General features: G+C 37.4%; 8 protein-coding genes across 8 annotated transcripts; 4 read left to right on the forward strand and 4 right to left on the reverse strand.

Moving 5' to 3' along the window:
* The first annotated feature begins 533 nt into the window (after window positions 1-533).
* On the forward strand, window positions 534-2,237 carry BDF20DRAFT_872712 (kinase-like domain-containing protein). Its single transcript, XM_053081158.1, has one exon. It carries the CDS (start codon window positions 750-752, stop codon window positions 1,887-1,889), a length of 1,140 nt encoding a protein of 379 aa, XP_052935340.1. The 5' UTR covers window positions 534-749; the 3' UTR covers window positions 1,890-2,237.
* Window positions 2,238-2,389: 152 nt separating this feature from the next.
* On the forward strand, window positions 2,390-3,611 carry BDF20DRAFT_835891 (histidine phosphatase superfamily; the record flags this gene model as incomplete). The annotated part of the gene is made up of 3 exons (XM_053078899.1): window positions 2,390-2,444; window positions 2,516-2,583; window positions 2,652-3,611. 3 exons carry the CDS (start codon window positions 2,390-2,392, stop codon window positions 3,609-3,611), a joined length of 1,083 nt encoding a protein of 360 aa, XP_052935341.1.
* A 384-nt stretch (window positions 3,612-3,995) lies between these two features.
* On the reverse strand, window positions 3,996-5,613 carry BDF20DRAFT_906294 (origin recognition complex subunit 4 C-terminus-domain-containing protein; the record flags this gene model as incomplete). Its single annotated transcript, XM_053083256.1, has 4 exons — window positions 3,996-4,169; window positions 4,245-4,529; window positions 4,606-5,055; window positions 5,125-5,613. 4 exons carry the CDS (start codon window positions 5,611-5,613, stop codon window positions 3,996-3,998), a joined length of 1,398 nt encoding a protein of 465 aa, XP_052935342.1.
* A 66-nt stretch (window positions 5,614-5,679) lies between these two features.
* BDF20DRAFT_872722 (HAD-like domain-containing protein) lies at window positions 5,680-6,896 on the reverse strand. Its single transcript, XM_053081159.1, has 5 exons — window positions 6,737-6,896; window positions 6,502-6,669; window positions 6,346-6,424; window positions 5,838-6,266; window positions 5,680-5,755 (listed from the first exon to the last, which is right to left on the reverse strand). The coding sequence occupies exons 1-5, from the start codon at window positions 6,804-6,806 to the stop codon at window positions 5,752-5,754; spliced, it is 750 nt and encodes a 249-aa protein (XP_052935343.1). The 5' UTR covers window positions 6,807-6,896; the 3' UTR covers window positions 5,680-5,751.
* A 2,101-nt stretch (window positions 6,897-8,997) lies between these two features.
* Window positions 8,998-10,709, forward strand: BDF20DRAFT_541549 (phosphoribosyltransferase-like protein). The gene is made up of 3 exons (XM_053075704.1): window positions 8,998-9,668; window positions 9,777-9,948; window positions 10,034-10,709. Exons 1-3 carry the CDS (start codon window positions 9,155-9,157, stop codon window positions 10,452-10,454), a joined length of 1,107 nt encoding a protein of 368 aa, XP_052935344.1. The 5' UTR covers window positions 8,998-9,154; the 3' UTR covers window positions 10,455-10,709.
* An 874-nt stretch (window positions 10,710-11,583) lies between these two features.
* On the forward strand, window positions 11,584-13,203 carry BDF20DRAFT_872744 (uncharacterized protein). The gene is made up of 5 exons (XM_053081160.1): window positions 11,584-11,698; window positions 11,789-12,064; window positions 12,131-12,413; window positions 12,514-12,828; window positions 12,914-13,203. Exons 1-5 carry the CDS (start codon window positions 11,678-11,680, stop codon window positions 13,090-13,092), a joined length of 1,074 nt encoding a protein of 357 aa, XP_052935345.1. The 5' UTR covers window positions 11,584-11,677; the 3' UTR covers window positions 13,093-13,203.
* BDF20DRAFT_872749 (septin ring protein) lies at window positions 13,204-15,049 on the reverse strand. Its single transcript, XM_053081161.1, has 8 exons — window positions 14,991-15,049; window positions 14,814-14,913; window positions 14,602-14,733; window positions 14,414-14,495; window positions 14,199-14,336; window positions 13,989-14,106; window positions 13,809-13,907; window positions 13,204-13,743 (listed from the first exon to the last, which is right to left on the reverse strand). Exons 1-8 carry the CDS (start codon window positions 15,009-15,011, stop codon window positions 13,297-13,299), a joined length of 1,137 nt encoding a protein of 378 aa, XP_052935346.1. The 5' UTR covers window positions 15,012-15,049; the 3' UTR covers window positions 13,204-13,296.
* On the reverse strand, window positions 15,028-19,946 carry BDF20DRAFT_872750 (RecF/RecN/SMC). Its single transcript, XM_053081162.1, has 9 exons — window positions 19,768-19,946; window positions 19,271-19,688; window positions 18,786-19,188; window positions 18,544-18,715; window positions 17,535-18,482; window positions 17,321-17,460; window positions 16,124-17,241; window positions 15,586-16,054; window positions 15,028-15,497 (listed from the first exon to the last, which is right to left on the reverse strand). The coding sequence occupies exons 1-9, from the start codon at window positions 19,874-19,876 to the stop codon at window positions 15,453-15,455; spliced, it is 3,822 nt and encodes a 1,273-aa protein (XP_052935347.1). The 5' UTR covers window positions 19,877-19,946; the 3' UTR covers window positions 15,028-15,452.
* Window positions 19,947-20,053: the final 107 nt, after the last annotated feature.

Genomic DNA, 20,053 nt, shown 5'->3' on the forward strand with positions numbered 1-20,053 from the left:
TGTTTAAAGCCGGGGGGACGGGGATGGGGATGGGGGGGAAAAGAAACTGATAGTGGGTGATGAGCATATAATATCAAAATATAATACATATACAAGACTTGAAAAGGCGTATACGAGTAGTAGATCAAATCTATCACAAGGTCAAACCTATTGCTGATAACTGATGTAGAAGCCAGTGGACAGGATTCTTGCATGTGAGTATGCATGAATGTGTGTTTAAGCTTTTAGCTTGTGGTAGCAATCTCTTTAAAATGCATACGGAACAGTTGAATCAGAAAAAGTCTATTGGCCTTAAGGAGAGTTTATATGGATATGCGAGGGGGGGGGAGGGAACCGCTTACATTAGAAATCATAAATAAGCAACACACAGGGATGGACGGAATTCCTATTGCCGAAGGATTTCCACCACATGAGCGTTTACGCCCCATTTTGTGCTATAAGTATATGTTTCCATGTCTAAATGAGGGGGGTACGAGAAGGGAGGAAGCCTCTTTTCCTTTTTTTCTTAACCCCTTATTCTTGTGTTCACATTACAAAAATATACGCTCATCGTACTTCATAGTGAGAAAAGTCAACGAGTATATAAATGCTCTGTCTTCTTCCTCGTTTTTGCATCCCTTTTACTTTATACCTTTATTCTTTCTTTTTCATACAATTTCCTCTATTTTCTTGTTTCGATAACGAGAAAAAGAAGGTGGCTCCTATATACCCTACACCTCCCTTAATAAACACATTGATATAATTTCATTATGGTCATCATAAACAGATTAATACCTAATGGTTTGCTGATTGATAATTTGCGTATTATTGATGTTCTCGGCAAAGGCGCTTATGGACAGGTTTATCTTGCTCGCCATGAAGAAGAGAACAAATTATACGCCATTAAAACTATCCCCTCTACCGCTACTCATCAACTACATCAGCAACCGCAGCAACAGCATAGAGCATCCGTATTGCAGGAAAGAATCGAAATTGGACTACACGCTCGACTCACAGGCCATCCAAACATTATCGAGCTTAAGAGAGTGATTAGAGATCATCATTTAAACTACACACATATTGTTATGGAATACGGTCCTGACGGCGACTTGTTCAGCACCATCACGGAAAGAGATTTGTATGCCGGCAACCATGCCTTGATTAGAAAAGTCTTTCTTCAAATATTGGACGCAGTGAGTTATTGCCATGAAAACGGTGTCTATCATCGAGACTTAAAACCTGAAAATATACTCGTATTCGATGAAGGACGCACGGTCAAATTGGCAGATTTTGGTTTGGCCACAACAAACACAGTATCGCATGACTATGGCTGTGGCAGTACGTTCTATTATTCACCAGAATGTTGTGGTTGTCATGGTAATAGGGATGGATATGCAACAGCACCCAATGACATATGGGCATTAGGCATTATTCTCATCAACTTGGCGACCGGACGAAATGCGTGGGGGTCAGCATCTTTGAAAGATGAGACTTTTCGCGCTTATTTAGCCAACAATAATTTCTTATTGAATATCCTGCCTATCTCAAGAGAACTCAATCGAATCCTTAAAAGAATTTTTTGCATCAATCCTGAACATCGCATTCAGTTGGATGAACTACGAGAACGTATTCGACAATGTAGATACTTCACTCGTACAGCTGAAGTAGATCAATGGGAAGAATCAGTACGAAAAGCAAAATATGAACAGAAAAAATGTATGAAGATCGCTTTACAGCAACAACAACTAGGTTACTTTGATCTTAGGAAACCCATAGACGCTCCCATCACACCTCCTTCTACACCGCCACATATCACCGATAATAGATCTACTTCACCTACTCTATGGCAGCAACGCATTGCTGTAACCACTACAATCACTACTGATGAAAGACCCATTACACCTCCTTGAGAAAACTAACTTACATACACACACTTATATCCAAGATATTCCGTCCTTTACATGATTATGCTCTTTTTTGAATTTATCGAATCACTATACAGCCAAATGTACCCTCTACAAGGTTGACCTTTGTAAGAGGCATTATGTACATATATATCCCTATAAGTTTACCAATACATGATTTTACATATGCTTCTCTCTCTATATCCTCCTGCTTATTTCACTTCTAAGTCTTTAATAAAAATTCTATTCTATCTGTTAAAATAATTTGATCCATTTCATATGAAAGTCATCTGATCCCCACAATTGCTATATTTGGGAAAACCAAGGATTTGCATTTTCTTTTTTTTTTTTTTTTTCTTATAATTTCTCTCCCTTTTCATGTCTTTCTTTATCTCAACTTCTTCCCTTTTTATATATTTCCCAAAGTCCCAAAACCCCATTTCCAAGTACAAAGGCAGTTACATAGTCAGTATCATAGGTTTCACATTATTAGGACACAAAATACAATGGTATCCGATCTTATCAAGACTGTCTTTATTGTACGTCATGGCGAAAGATTAGGTATTCTTTAATTAAAGTTTATCAAAATCATTGTGTCCGTCTGCCCTCAGCTTATTATCATTTCAATACAGATCATATTGATAAATCATGGCAACCTGATCCATCTCAGGGCATTTGGGATCCACCTCTAACTTCAGTGGTAAAAGTGCATCATTCGCGCAGTAACAAATTAACTTTTTAAACTAACTTTTATGCCGTTTTATAAAGGGCTTTGAACAAGCAAAAAGAACTGGTGCAACCCTACGCAATATGACAAAGAAACATAAAGAGGATGATGATCAATCAGCAGCAGCAACATATATTATAATTTATACTTCGCCTTTCCAGCGCTGTATCGATACCTCTCTTGGCTTGATAAGAGGATTCTGTACTTCTAACAAGACAACTGATGATACTGAAGAGGAGTTGTCCTTCACTTTGAAATTAGACTTGGGACTAACGGAATGGATGTCGGAATCATTATTTGAAGAAGGAATCGATTGCTCAGCTTCTCAATTCCTGACTCGTCAGCATGAGAAATTAGCCCGTCAACAAGCCTATACATACTCAGTATCAGCTGCTAGCAGAAATAGCAAGAAATTTATCACTGGAGACATAGATGAATCATTGATACTTCCTCCTGCTCTTCAAATCGATTATGCATATCGAAACCCTAATTTTACTGAACTTGAATTTCCTGAGAACTACAACGATATGATCCAACGATTTGAACAAACAAGGCGTTCATGCTTGAAAAACGCTGCCATTCAACAGCAAGATCATTATTCTTCCATTAAGAGTAGTACCGACAATGTCATTGTCATATTTGTCACGCATGCTGTTGGTGTGAATGCTCTATTAGATGGGTTTCGAAACCAAACAACCATACCACTTGAATCAAAGTATTGCAGTATTTCCTGTCTCCGACGCTTATCATCTTCAACATCTGATTCTACTAGTATGCTCACGTATACCAGTGACCAAAGTGATGTACAAAGTGAAGACGATGAACTGGCAGAATATTACGATGATGGTATTGACGATAGGAGAAAAAGACAAGGATCGCTTGTCCAACAACAACTACAACAATCGCCACATGACCAGACAGCTACACCCACTATTTCTAAAGAGATGTGGTCCATACAATGCACTATGTCGGATTCTCATTTGTCACACTTAACTTCATAACTCATTCAAACATCCTTCTATTTTATTATATCAGTTTCATCGACACATTTTCTTCATTTTCTCATATATCCCATTTCCATTTTTCAAACATTCATCTGCATTCTTTTTATACAACCCTGTCATCTCAATATACGCTATCTTCATTCTATTATACGTACGAGTCTATTTAATTTCAGGTGTTTCATAGCTATCATCTGCCGTAATAAGATCAAGCTGGTGGGGGGGCGTGTTTCTTTTCTTTAAGTTGCAAAAAAATTTATGCCGTGAGCTTTGGGAAAAAGAAGACTTTTTTTTAATTATAGTTTAAATGTTTTCAGAGGTATAATGTGAATTGGATAATATGCACATGCCGTTTAAATTCACGGCCATATTTCAAACGTATTTCTAAGCAGCTCCTGTTGCCCATTTCTTTATCAAAATACTACAGTCGTATTTTAAAACTGCTTCTGCTACTTGAGCAGGTTCTAACATGAGTTTGTTCATTCGAAACTCCTTTGGGCATTTACCAGCTGTATCTATTGGACATACCAATTCGCACAGTTGTAAATTCTCAAAAGCCTACGCCATTGCAAACGCAAGTCAGTGCGATTATCTTTTTAGCAAGACATTGAACATTTGACCTTTAAAATTTACCTTGAAGGCGACAGCCTTTTTGAATAGTTTCACACCGAATCCTCTATTATTTAATTTTGCTTGATTCAATGATTCCTTATACTCTTCATACACCATCTGAAAATTGAATGTTGTGAGATCCTTTTCTAATAATTTTTTCATACTGATGATGAGTAACAGTTCCAATAATGCAATTTCCTTCAACAGCTCAATTTTAGCATCTGCTTTCTGTTCCAGGTTGGACTCTACAAAGTCATTAATGTCAAAGAAAGGTGCCTCTGGTTTCAAATTATGAACAGCTGTAAACTATGTTTTGTTAAAAGGAACGTTGTTCATTGAAATTGTTCAGGCATAGTGTAAAAGCAGAAAATAAAGAACTTACACAGATCTTTTGGAACATACGAATGTCCTTGTTGATATCATAGATACGTCTTACTATACTATTTAATGTAGGCGTTTGAAAGAGATTGTCCAGACTATGGTTGAACGCTTCACTTGCTGCATATTCTTCTGGTAATGTGAGTGTACCTTTGGCGACTTCCAAGAATTGGCCAAAGTTAGAAGAGGGGAATAAGTAAAGCTGTCTATGTGAGAAACGTGATTTAACACGTTTTTCCAACAAATCCAAGGCATCTAATCGGCAAGTTAATCCAATGACGGCTATAGGGTTTTGTGCACTTTGAGCCGCATCAAATAAATTGTACAGCAATGCCTGTTTCGGGTGTTGGGCGAAAAGATCAAATTCGTCCAAGATGAATATAACAGGTAGAGATCCTTTTGTTCCAGCCTTGAGTAGTGACAGTAAATACTCAAAAGAATCTGCAAAGGAACTCTAAACACGACACAGCAAACTTAATCTCTTTTACTTCATATCAACATTAGCTTGAAACACTTCACTTACAAAACTACGCTTTTCTGCTTCAACCTGCTCTGTCAAAGAACGTTGCTGCTCTTCGAACAACTGACGTGAAATCTCGTTTAATGCAAGTCGATCGTTCGTTTCTGTCAGACCATTTAACCTGATGACACAAAATGGTTGCTGCTGCTCCTTCGGATTACTGGAAGATGAAACACTCTGCTGCTGTGTTGCTTGGAGATCGCGAATAACAGATCGAACTAATGCTGATTTTCCTGTACCTCTGTTGCCAATGATGACACAGGAATTGCTTTCACCCGTGGTTACTGTCTGTTTTAGGAGGCTGTACAGCTTGTTGTATTCATTATCGAGTCCATACAGTTTCAGTGGTAGCTCTTTACCGTTTAACCGAGAAAGAAGCAAAGACTTTGCCCTTCGAACATCGAGCAAATGGTTACGATCGGTGGCAATTTTTTTGCATGATCGAGGATCACTTGCTGATCCATCCAGATCGCCCAACGATCGTTTGCACATAGTTATTTACAGTATTTTATTGAAGTGAAACCCTCGAGAACACTTACAAGAGAATCAATGAAACAGAAAAAAAAAAAAAGGACGAAAATTACGAACGGCGGAGTGGGTTCATATGTCCACGCCTCAGGTCTTTCCAAGTCATGTATGTTAGTCTAAATATATATGTTGTATTTTTCTATAAATGCAGAGGATGATCTATTTATGTGAATTACATATTACTCTAGTTAGTAACAGAGATTACTTTACAGAAACCAGTCTCTTGGTCTCTCTCTAATTTAACTCGTCCCTCAGCCAAGTCTGCAACCACCTTTTCAATTTCTTCGAAAGTATCAAAACCAATGTAAGGGATATCATGACGATTACAGTAAGTTACAAGATCTCTACCGTTTCGAGCAAATAAAACATCAGCATTTCTAGCAGCTGAAATATCAGAGACACCGTCACCGCAGAAAACGAAAATGGTGTTCTTGGGTGCCTTTTCACGAGCTCTCTCTAAAGTCTTGGACTTATCATTGCCATAGGGTGTATCATCAATGTACAGAATTTCCCATTTTCTACCCTCGATTTTACCATTGTTCGCAACGATCTCGATGTCATCAGCGTCTTTACCCATATACTTAACAAGTACTTTATGAATAACAGGCCTCATACCACTATACAAATCAAAACTCTCTTTTGTCAGTCATAGTCCCTTTGTCCTTATGCCCTGTATTGGTAGCGATCCAAACGTACCTACTAACAACTGTAATGGGGAAACCTTTCTTCTTACAATATTCATAGAATCCAGGGAATCCAGGATCCACTCTACATTCTATTATGAGAAAGCCAATAATGTTAAAAATGTTTTTCGTTCCTTTCTTAGCCCAGTAACCAAAGTTGATATATTACTGTTCAAGTATTCATCCCAAGCTTCTTCCCAAGTTAACGTAACGTTATCCCACATCTCGTAAACAGCATCTCTGTAGGCTATTTCGTGATTTAAAATCTTCTCCTCGAGATGTTTCCTCTTTTCAGTACCCATACAGCGAGGATCATCAATCAATAAGACGCCAGTGTCTAGAAGCCAAACTTGTGAGCAGAAAATACGGCAAATTACAATACTCCAATGAACCCATCTTTGTACCTTCCATTGATAATGTGCCGTCAAAATCTGTAAAAACCTCAATATTCATCTTGCTATCGTTCGACACCATGGTGATGAAAAGTATCTGAAAAGGAATAAGGAGAGGTCAAGCGGCATATGAAGGACAACCCTTTTTAAGCGTCTTACGGAAAGAGCGGGCAAAATTCTTTTTTTTTATTTTTTTTTTTTTTTTGGTGTCAAAATCATGGCAGGACTTTTATTGATTGGTTGATCGTTTTTTACAAATTACGGATAGCGAAAATAAACATTTGACAGTTGTAATAATAACCTAATTGGCTGTGCTTGATAGTAGTCGAGCCTCCGTTTGAAAGATGATGTTAAAACCCAAGAGGGACCAACGAGTGTTGACAAAATGGCAACGCAAAATGCCTTTTTCAAATACTCAACTCGAAGAAACTTTTCTCTGCAGGCAGGTATGTTCTACTGTATGGTTTGCAAAGCGTTCGAATGATATGCTAATATAAGTGTAGCATGCCAAGCGATAATTTTATAAAATTCAAAGAATTATTACGAATATGAGTGATCTTCTTCGATAAGATGAAAGGCTTATACCATTGAGTTGTACCTGGCAATTACGAGTAACTATAAGACACGTTCGGTAGTGTCAGAAGCCGGAAAAGAGCTTGGTTCGGCGTTAATCAATGGTGTTTAGCGAAAAGAACCCAATGGATTAGATTCTGTATAAGCAGAGGCATTATCTTTTTCAGCTTTGGATAGTCTTAGAAATACATTTACTTCATAGTATAAAAGTGCTGATTGACGAAGTACCATAGTAAAACGGTACGGGAGAGAAAGTTTTTTAGAAGCCTATCAATATCCAAGAATAGAGGGACGATGGACGTAGGGGAGCGTTAAAAGCGTTAAAAGATAAATCAGTGATTCAGCGGCTACGTCATGATGAGAAAGTTTCATCAAATGAGAAGAAAGTGGAACGTATTGGGTAGTAGACAAAAGAACGAACTATAATCGGTAAGTAACAGAATCTACAACAACGAGAAATGCCCGGTAATGATGAGACACGACCTGTTGCCGAAGGAAAATGCAAAAGGCATTGACTGTAGACTAAATCGAGAATCGAGAGTTGTTTGTGGGGTTTACCATCTTAACAACCAAAGTGTTTAGGTGAGCATAAACAATTCCAAAATGGAGCATGTCAAAAAGGAACACCAAGGAACGGACAATACTGTTTATTTACAAGCACAGCTACAACGCGTACTATTTCTTACGATTTATCTGGAACCAAAAAATTGACAGCCAAGGATGTACCTTGCACCGGCTAGGCAGGTATTTTAGAAAATTGCAATGGCGAACGATTTTCAGTTCAACGGAGGCTTACAATTGTTGCAGTTGGCCATATGCCAAAAATACTGAAGAACCTCGATATCTTACAGCTGGTGAACGTTTAGCCGTACGAAAGGTGTCAGATTCTGTATTAGGCAAAGTTAACCCAAGCTCTATGTTTACTACCGAGAGAGAGAAACAAACTCTGTTATGAACAGATTTACTTGAGCATTACTAAACCTCGCTACACAACGCAGACTATTCCAAATCATCTGTATAGCCCAAAGTTTAAAATGAGGTGTATTTCTCCAATTGAACTAAGGCTGAGGTTTTACGCGTATAATAAGGCCCAGGATAAGTGTTACAATTCTTGGAAATATTTCTCTCCAGGGTGTTATTAATATATCTGAGAAAAACCAATAACCATTGCTGTTAAGAAGAAGTAGACCACTAATGGTTCCCTCATCGAAACAACCGCAAGGGTGGGTAATAGAACAGAGCGTCTACTACCTTAACAATGTAATGGATGTACTTGATAAAAAACAACTTGAAGGGTTCTATATTGCTATAGTTACTGCTTCTATTCATAGCTCTTCCATTCTTATAGCCAGTTTTGAGAAGGAGGCTATAAACGCGTCTATCTATTTGTGTAATTTCCTTTCCTTGACTGCACAGAAAAATTCTGATCAAAGGTCAATTTTGGTGTGAAGAGACTGCCTTCTGATAAGGAGGTACTCTTACTCCAAGTATTGTTGAAGCGGTATCAAGATTGTAAGGGGTAACTACAGCATGGTGTAAACTTTTCCAATATGTCTGGACGTAGAACAACATCTTGATAAAGACTGTCATTTTCAAATCCAAACATCTGCTGTCAAAACTGCTACAAACTCAGTAATCGGCGTAAGCCAATTTTTTGTTAAATTTTAATGTAAGCCATGATCTTCAGACAATAAAAGAGAGGTCACAATTTTTTTCATTTTATAACCGATCAAAAAAAGAAAGAAAAAAACTTGGTAAATTGTTGTCTATCAAGCTGTAAATAGCTGTATTTACTGCTTCTTATTACAATCATAACATTGGTTTCTACTCCCAAAAAACAGCAACAGCTAGAATAGAATGCGCAACCTTGTCGTTTTGGGAGGTTCCTCACACCCCGAGTTCACAGAACAAATTTGCAACCGATTAGGCATTTCACCTGGACAAGTGAATCTTGGCAAATTTTCCAACAATGAAACGAGCGTTGTCATGAAGGAATCTGTTCGTGAGCAAGACGTCTATATCATTCAAAGCGCTTGCGGCAACGTGAATGATAATTTTATTGAATTGCTGATTATGATCAACGCTTGTAAAATTGCCTCAGCAAAACGTATTACAGCCGTCATTCCAAATTTTCCTTATTCTAGACAGTCCGATGTGCCCTATAAGACCTCTGGTGCACCACTAACATTTCCTGCCAGTTCGGGTATTTCCACACCTATATCTGAACAGCCTTTCCCGTTAGAAACAACAGCAACAACAACATCGACCAATTCGTCAGATCAACAAGACAGAAAAAAGAGAGATAATGCACCTTATAGACAATGGCGTGCACGACCTGGTGTATTAATAGCTGATCTTTTAACAGCTGCTGGTAATTTTTTTTTTTTTTTTTTTTTTCCTTTTTGTATATACCAGAGAATGTTATTCGATCATTTTTGTTAATTTTTACTTCTGTCGCATTTGTACATACGTACTCCAGGTGTGGATCATATTATCACAATGGATCTTCATGATCCACAATTCTCTGGTTTCTTTGATTGTCCCGTTGATAACCTTACCAGTCTTTCTACAGTCATCAATTATATTCGCTTAGATGTACCCAACTATGAAAAGGCAATCATTGTGTCTCCTGACGCTGGCGGGGCCAAAAGGTTAGCTTATGTTTGAATCATAATCGTCATGGAGTATCCAAGTTGAATTGAGAATCTTAACTTATAATCTGTTGTTTGTATCTAGAGCAGCATCTATTGCTGAGAAGCTTTGCATGGATTTCGCATTAGTACATAAAGAGAGACCAAAAGTACATTCTCAAAAGAGAGAATCGATTCTTGTAGGTGATGTTCGAGGACGTGATTGTATTTTGATAGACGATATTACAGATACTGCCTATACAATTACGAAAGCAGCACGTTTGTTAAGAGAGAAAGGAGCAAAAAAGATTTCAGCCATCGTCAGCCATGCTATCCTCTCAGCTGATGCTATTAAACATCTTGAACAAAGTGCTATTGATGAATTGATTGCTAGTAATTCAGTACCTCACGCTCAACATAGTAACAACAGTTCAAAGTTGAAGGTTTTCGACGTAACAAGGTTGTTCTCTGAAGCAATTCGTCGTACTCACTTTGGTGAATCATTATCAAAACTCTTTGAAGCCTAATGGGGTTGTCAAAGTGGTGGTAGCTGTAGCATATAAGGTTTATTATAGACCCCTAATCGATAGATATTTCACCTTTTTTGTACATTACATTATAATTCAATCATTTACCTTGCAAATATTAGAAAAATTCTACATGATGTGCAAACATTGTATGGCATTTGATGTCAATCAGAATATGGCTATGGTGGTATTGATTATGCGTTAAATATAAATAACATTTTCTAAATAGACAGACCTTAAGATGTCAACATAATGGATCAAGTTTATGAGAAGTGGATATGTTAGATAAGGAAGAGGTGAATAGCAGCGGAAGGTACTTATCAAAGAGGTCAATTATACAAACTTTACAAAAGGCAGATTGTGATACGATTCTCTGCATAACTTGAAAATCTTTCAGACCTATAAGCGTCGAAACTGAAACTCGAATAAGGGTTGTTGGAGGTTTGGCAAGGTGAAGGAATAAAATGCGTGAGTGAACATGGTCAAAGGGCGATATCAAACACAAAGCTATCAGTAATAATCACAGGATTATCACACCAATGAAAACTCTGAAATTCTTCCATCATTTCAACGAAAGCAAAAAGAAGGTCCTTTTATCCAACAATAATCGAAACATACAAAGTACCATTTAGCTTCACTTTAAGCATTGCAATGTACTTCACAGTGGTTAATTTTGGTTTGGTTGTTAGAATAATAGCTCATCCTTTTTTTTTCTTTTTTTTTTTTTTTTTTCTGCAGCGAACAACATGGATCTTCCATTGTACGTTTTGTTGACTCTTTCAACAACATAGTTTGCTTTCTTACTCTATTTTTCCTATAAATACTTTTGTAATCTTTTTCCGTTTGATTCATCTATTTCTAAAAAGTCTCTATCTTATATATAGCTGAACTTCATTTTGTTTATTTTACATTATTTATCATCTGAGCTCCACTTTTAGTATCTTATACTTGGTAAGTCCCTCCGTTGTGTGAAAGATAAGGCGGGAGGAATTTTCAATGAATTACTATTATTGAAACGGCAAAGCAATCTGTTCTTGTGATACAATCTATTGTTACAATTAAAAGTGTCTCTAAAAGTGCTACACAGAATTATCAGTTGCAAATTTATTTTTTCCATTGTTCTTCTGCTACATATCTCTTTTTTTTTTACTACTACAAAAACCGATATAGTTGAGCAATCAAATTAAACAGCTATTCCAGTTTACGAAATTAGTACATTTACTATGGTGACTTACAAAAAGATTGTAAAATATGATGTCGTATATACTCATAACAAATCAAGACTTTCTAAATACTAAGTAACCCTTTTTTTATTGCAATCCTTCTTCAAAAAGACCAAACGAATAACAGAAACTCGATGGTCAAAATCATATATTACAGTGGCATTACTACAATGTTTATTCATCGTAGTGTTGCAAGCAGCAATTTGTTTAGAGAATACTCAACAAGCCAATCTTTTACCAGATTACGATACAAATGTTCTACTGTCAACAACCACCAATACAGATACAATACCGATACGGGCTAAAGATAGACTCGGTAGAATAAAATGGGAAAATATAGCCTTTATTGGGTTTCAAGTATGGTTTTTCGGCATGGCTGTGGATGCTGTAAGTACTGCTCAAGTTAATCGATTTATTGATATGATTTTGCTAATTGTACATGGCGGGAAAAAGACAGTGTACCAAAATACAGCAGAGATCCTCATATTAGCAGTTTTAAATTGTTTATGTGCAATCATGGGCGCTTTGCAAGTGGTAGACGGCAATAAATGGTTGAATGCCCTGAAACAGACGAATTTTGCCTACTGGCCCTTAGTGAATGCAGAGAAAATGGAAATAGCATTATCTGTTATCATCTTAGCGTTTGCTGTCGGTATGTCATTTCTCAGTTTCAAAATGTCGAAACAGTTTGGTTGGAATATATATAAAAAGATTGGTGCCGACGTAAGGATACAAAGTAGTGTATACAACTTACTATGTATTTTCTGATTAGAAGAATAAGTAAACAATTGCAAATAGACTGACACAGCGTTATTTTCAATTTATTGCTCGGATAGAGATGTATCGAGTTTTCCAATTCTTTGTGCTCGCTCTGAAAATCGATATATTCACAGAATTTTTAGTGTCCATCTTTTATTTGATTCAATTTGCGATAAAAATGAATGGCTCTGAATGGATTACCTGGGTTCAATTGGCTGTTACAATACTAATGCTTCCAATGCTGTATTTTGCTAGAACAGCAGGAAGCACAGAAAGTATAGGCAGGATGATTATCTTTATTACTTTTCAAGGAATCGTAATCGTTCACTTCGCTCTGGTCTTGCAACAGACGTTTCAGCCGAACAATAATTGGTATACTTGGATAGTTTTCAGTAAGCAGCTCGTTTGATACTTAGAATTTTATTATAATGAAAAAGATTAATTATCTAATCCTACCATTGCTTGATGATTCTTTAGTATGGATCGGTATTGCCATAGTTTTAGCAACTGTAGTGTTGGGCATGATGGTTTTAAAAAATTTCAACCAAGGATTGAAACCTTTTGTACAAAGAGGTGCTGCCAATAAGCGTAGGCATTATGATGTTGAGCTGAATAAGGCCAGCAGAGATGATGCGTGGCAGATTGATGATAGTTAGTTCTATACATAATTCATAATTGAAGCTTTTTTCTTTTTTCTTTTTTCTTAATGACAAATACCCCTTTTTTTATACTTTTACACGCAATTTTATTTAAAATAGATGCTTATAAAGCAAGCATTATTAATTGTAGTAGAAAGATCAAATGAGTAGAGATAAAGTAATAAAATATGGTAGTCTTCAGGCTATGCAATAACTTTGCATTTAAGCAAAAGGAGGAAATACTTTAGCAGGAATACCAGTAGAGCTTGAAGCACTCACTGCCGAGCTTTGAGTTGGAGCGGCATAGTCACTCATCACTGGAGAAGACCGAGTGGTGATATATTGAACGTTACTGCTATTGTTGATATTGCTGTGATTGGCAACTTCACTATAATTGTTGTTGTTATGACTAGGAGCTGGGCTTGAGGTAGTAGCGCTCTTGATAGCCAGTAGTTGGTTGGCACGAAAAGTTTCATAATGAATCATGGCGGTGGTTTCGATCAGATCTTGTAAGTGTGTTCTCGTCAGGAAATTTCGAAGATGGATAAATTCGCAGTGATCCGGATCTTCAACCAAGACCGTTCCCCATCTGCTTTGACGTCCAATATAAGATTTACCATCGACAACTACTTGCTTTTCAGATCCTACTACAGCAAAAGGGAGTAATTCCTAAGAAGTATTGGCATCAGCTAAAACTCTATACCAGATGTTGGTGGATCGCATTTGTTTCTTACCCTCACACTTTTATTCAAAGCACGCTCCTCTTCATCATAGTCCTCCTCATTGTCGTAAGGATATAAGTGAATATTATTATTTGCTAATTCTTCATTAATCTACATATTGACAATTTGAATCCGGAATGGTAAGCAATACGTATAAATACACGCTTTTGTATCTGTGAGTCTTAGCTTTACTCTTTGTTTGAATGCAGCACGTTCTTCAGGAGTTTGTGAGTCGGCTTTAGCAATAACGGGTATAACATTCACAACTTCCACCAACTTCTTCAATACAATGATATCAATTGGTTTCAATCTATTTTTGTTGTTGTTGTTTTTCGTTGTATATAGATACACAAGGCGGCTATTAGTAGAAGAATGCATGGATCCTATTTGTACAATACTTACGAATGGCCAGAGGGGGTGATAAAATAAAGACAACAGTGCACTCTATTGTCTTGAATTGTTTTCTCTCTTTGAGCCGTTAATTCTTTACGTAAATATGCTGAATGCTGATCTTTAATGTATTTAACAATAGGTTCCCAACTGTAAATGTGAAAAGCCAAATATAAACATGAGGTCGATGTTGACAACATATTTGAAATTGCTTTTTAAAATTTTACCAGTCATCGTTATTGATCTGGTCGCCGTAACCTGGTGTGTCAATGATGTTTAATCTTAGACGAACGCCATTTTCTTCAATATCTAGTTCACGATATCATTCCAGGGATGAAGAAGTAAGCATATTAGCGATAAACCCATTTCAACGACTACAAAAGTTATCTGATCTAGTTTTTAAACCGACACTTACTGTGAGAGACGGATTCGATCTTGGTCGTTTGACGTTTTTGATACTGTTCTGCTGATTTACGCCCTTTGCTATCTATAAGATGCGATGCAAATAAAGTATTGACAAGCGTTGATTTTCCCAAACCGGTTTGACCTATAGTAAATCATTTTACAGATAGGCATTCTTTAGTACGTTAGATTGATCATTACAGCAGAGCTTCCTTTATTATTTACCAACCACCATCACATTGAGCTGAAAGCCTCTTTTGAGAGACTTCTTCTCAATTTGCTGAGTGATAGTGTCAAAGCCGACATAAGCATTCAAAGGTGTAAACTATACCATCAATAATATGGAAGTTTAGTCTACTATAACATTTCCAGCTTTCCTCATTAAGATGATCTGGGATTTACTTGTTGGGTCGTTGCTGCCATGTCAATTGTGAAATTCAAAGGAAAGCGAAGGAAAGAAAAGGAAAAAAATGTACAATATTATCGAAGACCAAATGGTTCTTTTCAATTCAAACAGCCTTCTTGCTGGATTTGAAGATGCAATGAGCATGCAATTTGATCTGGGATAAAACGAGATTGCTCACTTAGGAAAGGCTGTTACACAATTTTAATTCAATCAATATCAGATATACAGGTTGTCAGCAGTAACTATAAAATAAACTGTCTACGTAGGAAGTCTTCATAAAGCATCCATGCAATATCTGTTTATCAGAAATTAGTCATTCTTTGACAGTGACAAAAAGGTTGAAATGCATGCAACAAACGGAATAAACATCGACTTCTAAATAAAGACATTTTAATAACTGACATTAAATTCATACACGTAGGGAAAATGGTGCCTGAATATGATTGAGTAAAAAAATGCTACATAATGGAAGACCCGTTTGAAGCGTCCGAATATTGATCCAACTGTTATAAGAGAAAAAGCGGAAAGGTCAGTTCGAAGTGTCACTGCAACAGACTACTTTTATTTGTTGTTGTTACAAGCTATACTTACATTTAAAGTCATCGTTTTACTAGAATTTACCTCTTGATCACGGTAAATACCCACTAAACTCTTTGCCTTTTCATATAATGTATGCTTCAGCGATATGACGATAAATTGGAAAGCCGCATTTGCATTTGCTCGGATATAATTAGCAACAGTTGCTACATTGTTGTTATCTAGTGCAGCATCGACTTCATCCAACACGAAGAAGGGAGAAGGTTGATAGCTATGAATAGCAAATAGTAAAGCAAGTGCTGCTACACTCTTTTCGCCGCCAGAAAGTTGCTCCATGTCTCTAAATCGCTTCATAGGCGGCATGGCGTGATATTTGATGCCTTGAAGATACGGTTCATCAGTGTCTTCCGCTGTCAAGTAGGCTGTACCACCCATAGGATGTGGCGTACTTTTCGTGAGATCCTTATACACTGTATCAATTTTTTCTGATATATGGCTGAAGGCATCATAGAACTTGGAATATCTAAAAGGATTTAAACAAATCAAATAAGTATAGCATTCAAACCCACCTCCTATGTATCTCATGAATTACCTTTGCTGTTTAATTGCGTTGAATTGTTCTCGTGCTCGTTTAGCGGTTTGTCTGGCACTGTTGAATTCCTGTTCTACAACTCTCATTCTTTCAGTTACACCTTCCAATCGATCAATAGCCTTCATATTGGGTGCCATTTGTTCAATTTCGTTAGTATACTTTTTGATTTCGTCTTGGAATTCTCGATCCATAGCAGGTGTATCGTTATTTCTTTGCACTTCACCCACTTGTGAGTAGTCAACTTCAACCTCCCAATCCGTTGAATGGATGGATAGTTGCGATGGTCCATCAAGGTCCATACTACTACTGTCTTCGCCTGACACACTATCTCCTGCCACTGATGATGCCTCTGAAACAGATGTTGAATCAGTCATATCTGTATCGGCACCAAGAGAAGGTGCGCCGCTGGTTCTGGTATCTTCAATAATGATATCGTCCATAGTGCCACGGCTTAAAGGTAATTCAATGCCTTCTAGCTTGCATTTTCTGAATATAGCCACGCGTTCCGCACGAATCTTATCGATTTCACTCTCAACCGCTCGACACTCTCGCAAGATTTCATCGACATCTTTACCCTTGGCTTCCAGAGCACGAGCGATTTCATTGATTTCTGTTTGTTTTGACTCTTCCAGCTGGATTTGCTTCTGCAGTTCATTTTGATATGTAACGAGTTGATTATTGAGAGTCTCTGTTTTCCCTGCCATACCGGCCAAATCATTTTCCAATTTGACTTTAGCCGTTGTATCGTTCTTCAACATACTTTCCAATTTTCGTAAGCGTTCAATTAATTCACCCAATTGATCTTGCTCGAATGCGAGTTGAGTTTCCAAACGTGATTTTTGTGCAGCGAATTGAGCACGGCGTTCAGTAACTTCATCAGACACACCGTACTGCATAGCTTCGTACTCACGAATATTAGCAACGTTGATCTGCATACAGAAATCTTCAAATACATAGTCTTCTACTTGAGCAATTTGCGCTTCGACTTTTTTAATCTTGTTATCCAATTCTTCCAAGGCAGTCTTGGATTCTTCATAAGGTCTGTAAGAGCCCGATGACTTCTTTCGAATATCTTCCAAACTACTTTCATAGCCTTGAATTCTTTTATCGAGAGTAGTCTAAAATATCAAACGACAAGGGCCGTAAGCATATACACATGGCAATCAACGAAAAATAGAGTTGGCTTGCCAATTTTACCAGTTCATCTTTGAAAAATTGTAATTGATTTGACAAGTTAAAGCAATCATTTCTAGCAGAATCTTCGGCACTGCCTAAACGTTTGTTTCTGCTGATATGGTTCAATTCGGCCAAGTATTTATCTCTTGCAAGCGTTAATTCTATAATTATCAATGACAAAAAAGGAGGGGTTGAGCGACTTATTTGGATTTCTTCAGTCATCAATAAAGTTTACCTTGAATTTCGCTTTGTTGCCATCTTTTAGTCGTTTGGGTACTGCTTTGACCACCTGTCATGAGACCATTTTGGTGAATAACAGCACCATTCAATGTTACTGCTCTAACATTTTCATTCATTTCAAAGCAAATCTGCTTGGCAATGTTCAGATTATCACAAATTAAAGTGCTGCCTGTAGCGTATTGAATTACAGTTTCGTATTGTTTATCAAACTTGATGACATCGTAGGCCATGCGAGCCCCTCGAGCAATATTGCGATAACGGTCAACAATGGGTGGTACGGATAGTGAGTTGATAGGCAAGAATGTAGCTGTGCCGATATGCTGTTCTCTCATATATTGGATGCAGTCAGCAGCCGTTTGCTCATCATCTACCACAATGGCATCCATATTCCTTCCCAAAACGGTAGCTACTGCTGTATCGTATTTACGTTGGCTAGGACGGCACAGATCAGCTAATTTGCCGTGCACGCCTGGGTAAATTTGCTTTAGGACAGATACACTTTCGTTAAATTTGGTATCTTTTTCTGATTCTGACTGCGTTACACTAGCTTCCATCAGTTTGTTCAGTGTATCTTGAAGTAATTCATTTAATTCAGTTTCACGTTGATGAGTGCGAATGCGCTCCTCTTCAAGCTGTTTAAGCTCTTGTTGACGCACATTTAATTGCTCATTGATGTTCTCAGCATTAGTAATGAAGGCTGCTTTTTCTTCGTTTGCTTGGCGAAGATTGTCTGACATACTGGTCTCATCCTCACGAAGTCGGTCAATCTTTGCTTTCTTATCATCAAGTATTTGTTTTTCTGTCTTGTATTGACGCTGATATTGCTGCAACATCTGCTGCTCTTCGAAGGCTTTCATACTTACTTCCTGCTTTCGTTTTTCGTAATCTGCCAATTGGCTGGAAGTGAGCGTTATTCCGTTGGATAATATCTTGGGCACGGAAGCTGATGGGTGTATATGTTAGCTGGGATACATTATTGATGTTTTCCTGAAAGAACACCTTACCATTGAATTCCTCTTCAGCATATTTAACCATTTGTGCTTCTTTGTCTAGTGATGCAACGACTTGTTCTTGTTCAATACCGTCACGCTTTACTCTCTCGATACTTTGTTCCGTTTGTTTGATTTTTTTCTCCAACTGGGATATTTTTTCTCGATAGTTGATGGATGTAGGAAGCTACAGAATATCACAGGATGAGAATTTAAAAGCTAATGTAGTCGAGCAATCAAAAGCAATTGTTGTTTACCTGATCATCCAATTCTCTGTTGATCTTACGTATATGAAGTTCACATTTGATTTTCTCTCTGTGAATCAAGGCTTTATCCTCTCTCGCCTTTCTGAAGCTGTTTTCCAGTCCTTCGACTTCAAATTGAAGATCATCTCTGTTCGAATTTTTTGTATGACTTTGATTTTCTAAATTCTTTGCCTTCTCATCAATATGATACAGTTTCCAGAGCAAATATTGAACTACAAGGCTACGTCTATCGGCAATAAGCTTTTCAAATCTTTCCGCTTCGGCCTTTTGTTCTTCATATTGTTTGATTTCAGATGCCATTTGACGTTTCTTATTCATAGCATGGCCACTATTTTCAATTGCTTCCTCCATTTTTTGTTTCATTTCCTCATAGCTATCCTTAAATTCCCAAGATCTAATTTTGTAGGAGTTGTCATTCTAAGTAAATTTGATAAACGAAAATGCTATGTTTGCAGCTTTTTGCTTCAGACATTTACCCACTAATCTGTTCTATCAAGCGTGTCAAGTCCTTGGGATCTTGACTGGCCACTAATTCAACATCACCTTGAAATACTAGAAAATTCTTTGCTTTTACAAGAATATTTCTTCTTTCAAGGGCAGTATTGTAGTCGGAATAAGGCACCACTTTATTATCAATGCTATAGTCTGAATGTCCACTCTGGTTGATACTACGCTTAAAACGAACTTGTCGGCCATTATCATCTTCATAAACAGCTGTAACAGAAGCAGTTCTAGCTGCACGTCGGTTTCTGGAACTGGAACCAGCATTATTGTCGTCTTCTTCAGTTCTCATAGCTTCTGATCGATAAATCATGTCTTTTAAATTTTGTGAACGTAGATGACTGGAATGGACACCAAGAACAAACGAAATGGCGTCCATCAGGTTGGATTTTCCTATTCATGCATCGAAGGGAGTTATCAATGTGAGTTCACATCGTTGCTACCATTCTACAAGGAACGCTATGAATCTTACCAGAACCATTAGGACCAATGACACTGGTGAATTCGTTAAAAGGGCCGATAGTTTGTTTGCCTTTATAAGACTTGAAGTCTTCTACTTCGATACATACAAGTCTACCCATGTTGCCTTTTCTATTTATTTTGGGAGCGTTTCGCGAAAAGTGAAAAGTTGTTGGTCGCGTATAAAAAAGGGACCAAAAAACAACAACCGAAAAAAAAAAAAGGCAAAACCAGCCTTTGATCGAAACGGGGTTTAACAACGGAATTCCACGACGCGCGCAACGCGTACAATTATGTGA

Source organism: Mycotypha africana (genome assembly GCF_025528875.1).
Source record: "Mycotypha africana strain NRRL 2978 chromosome Unknown BDF20scaffold_6, whole genome shotgun sequence".
NCBI classification, from domain to species: Eukaryota; Fungi; Mucoromycota; class Mucoromycetes; order Mucorales; family Mycotyphaceae; genus Mycotypha; species Mycotypha africana.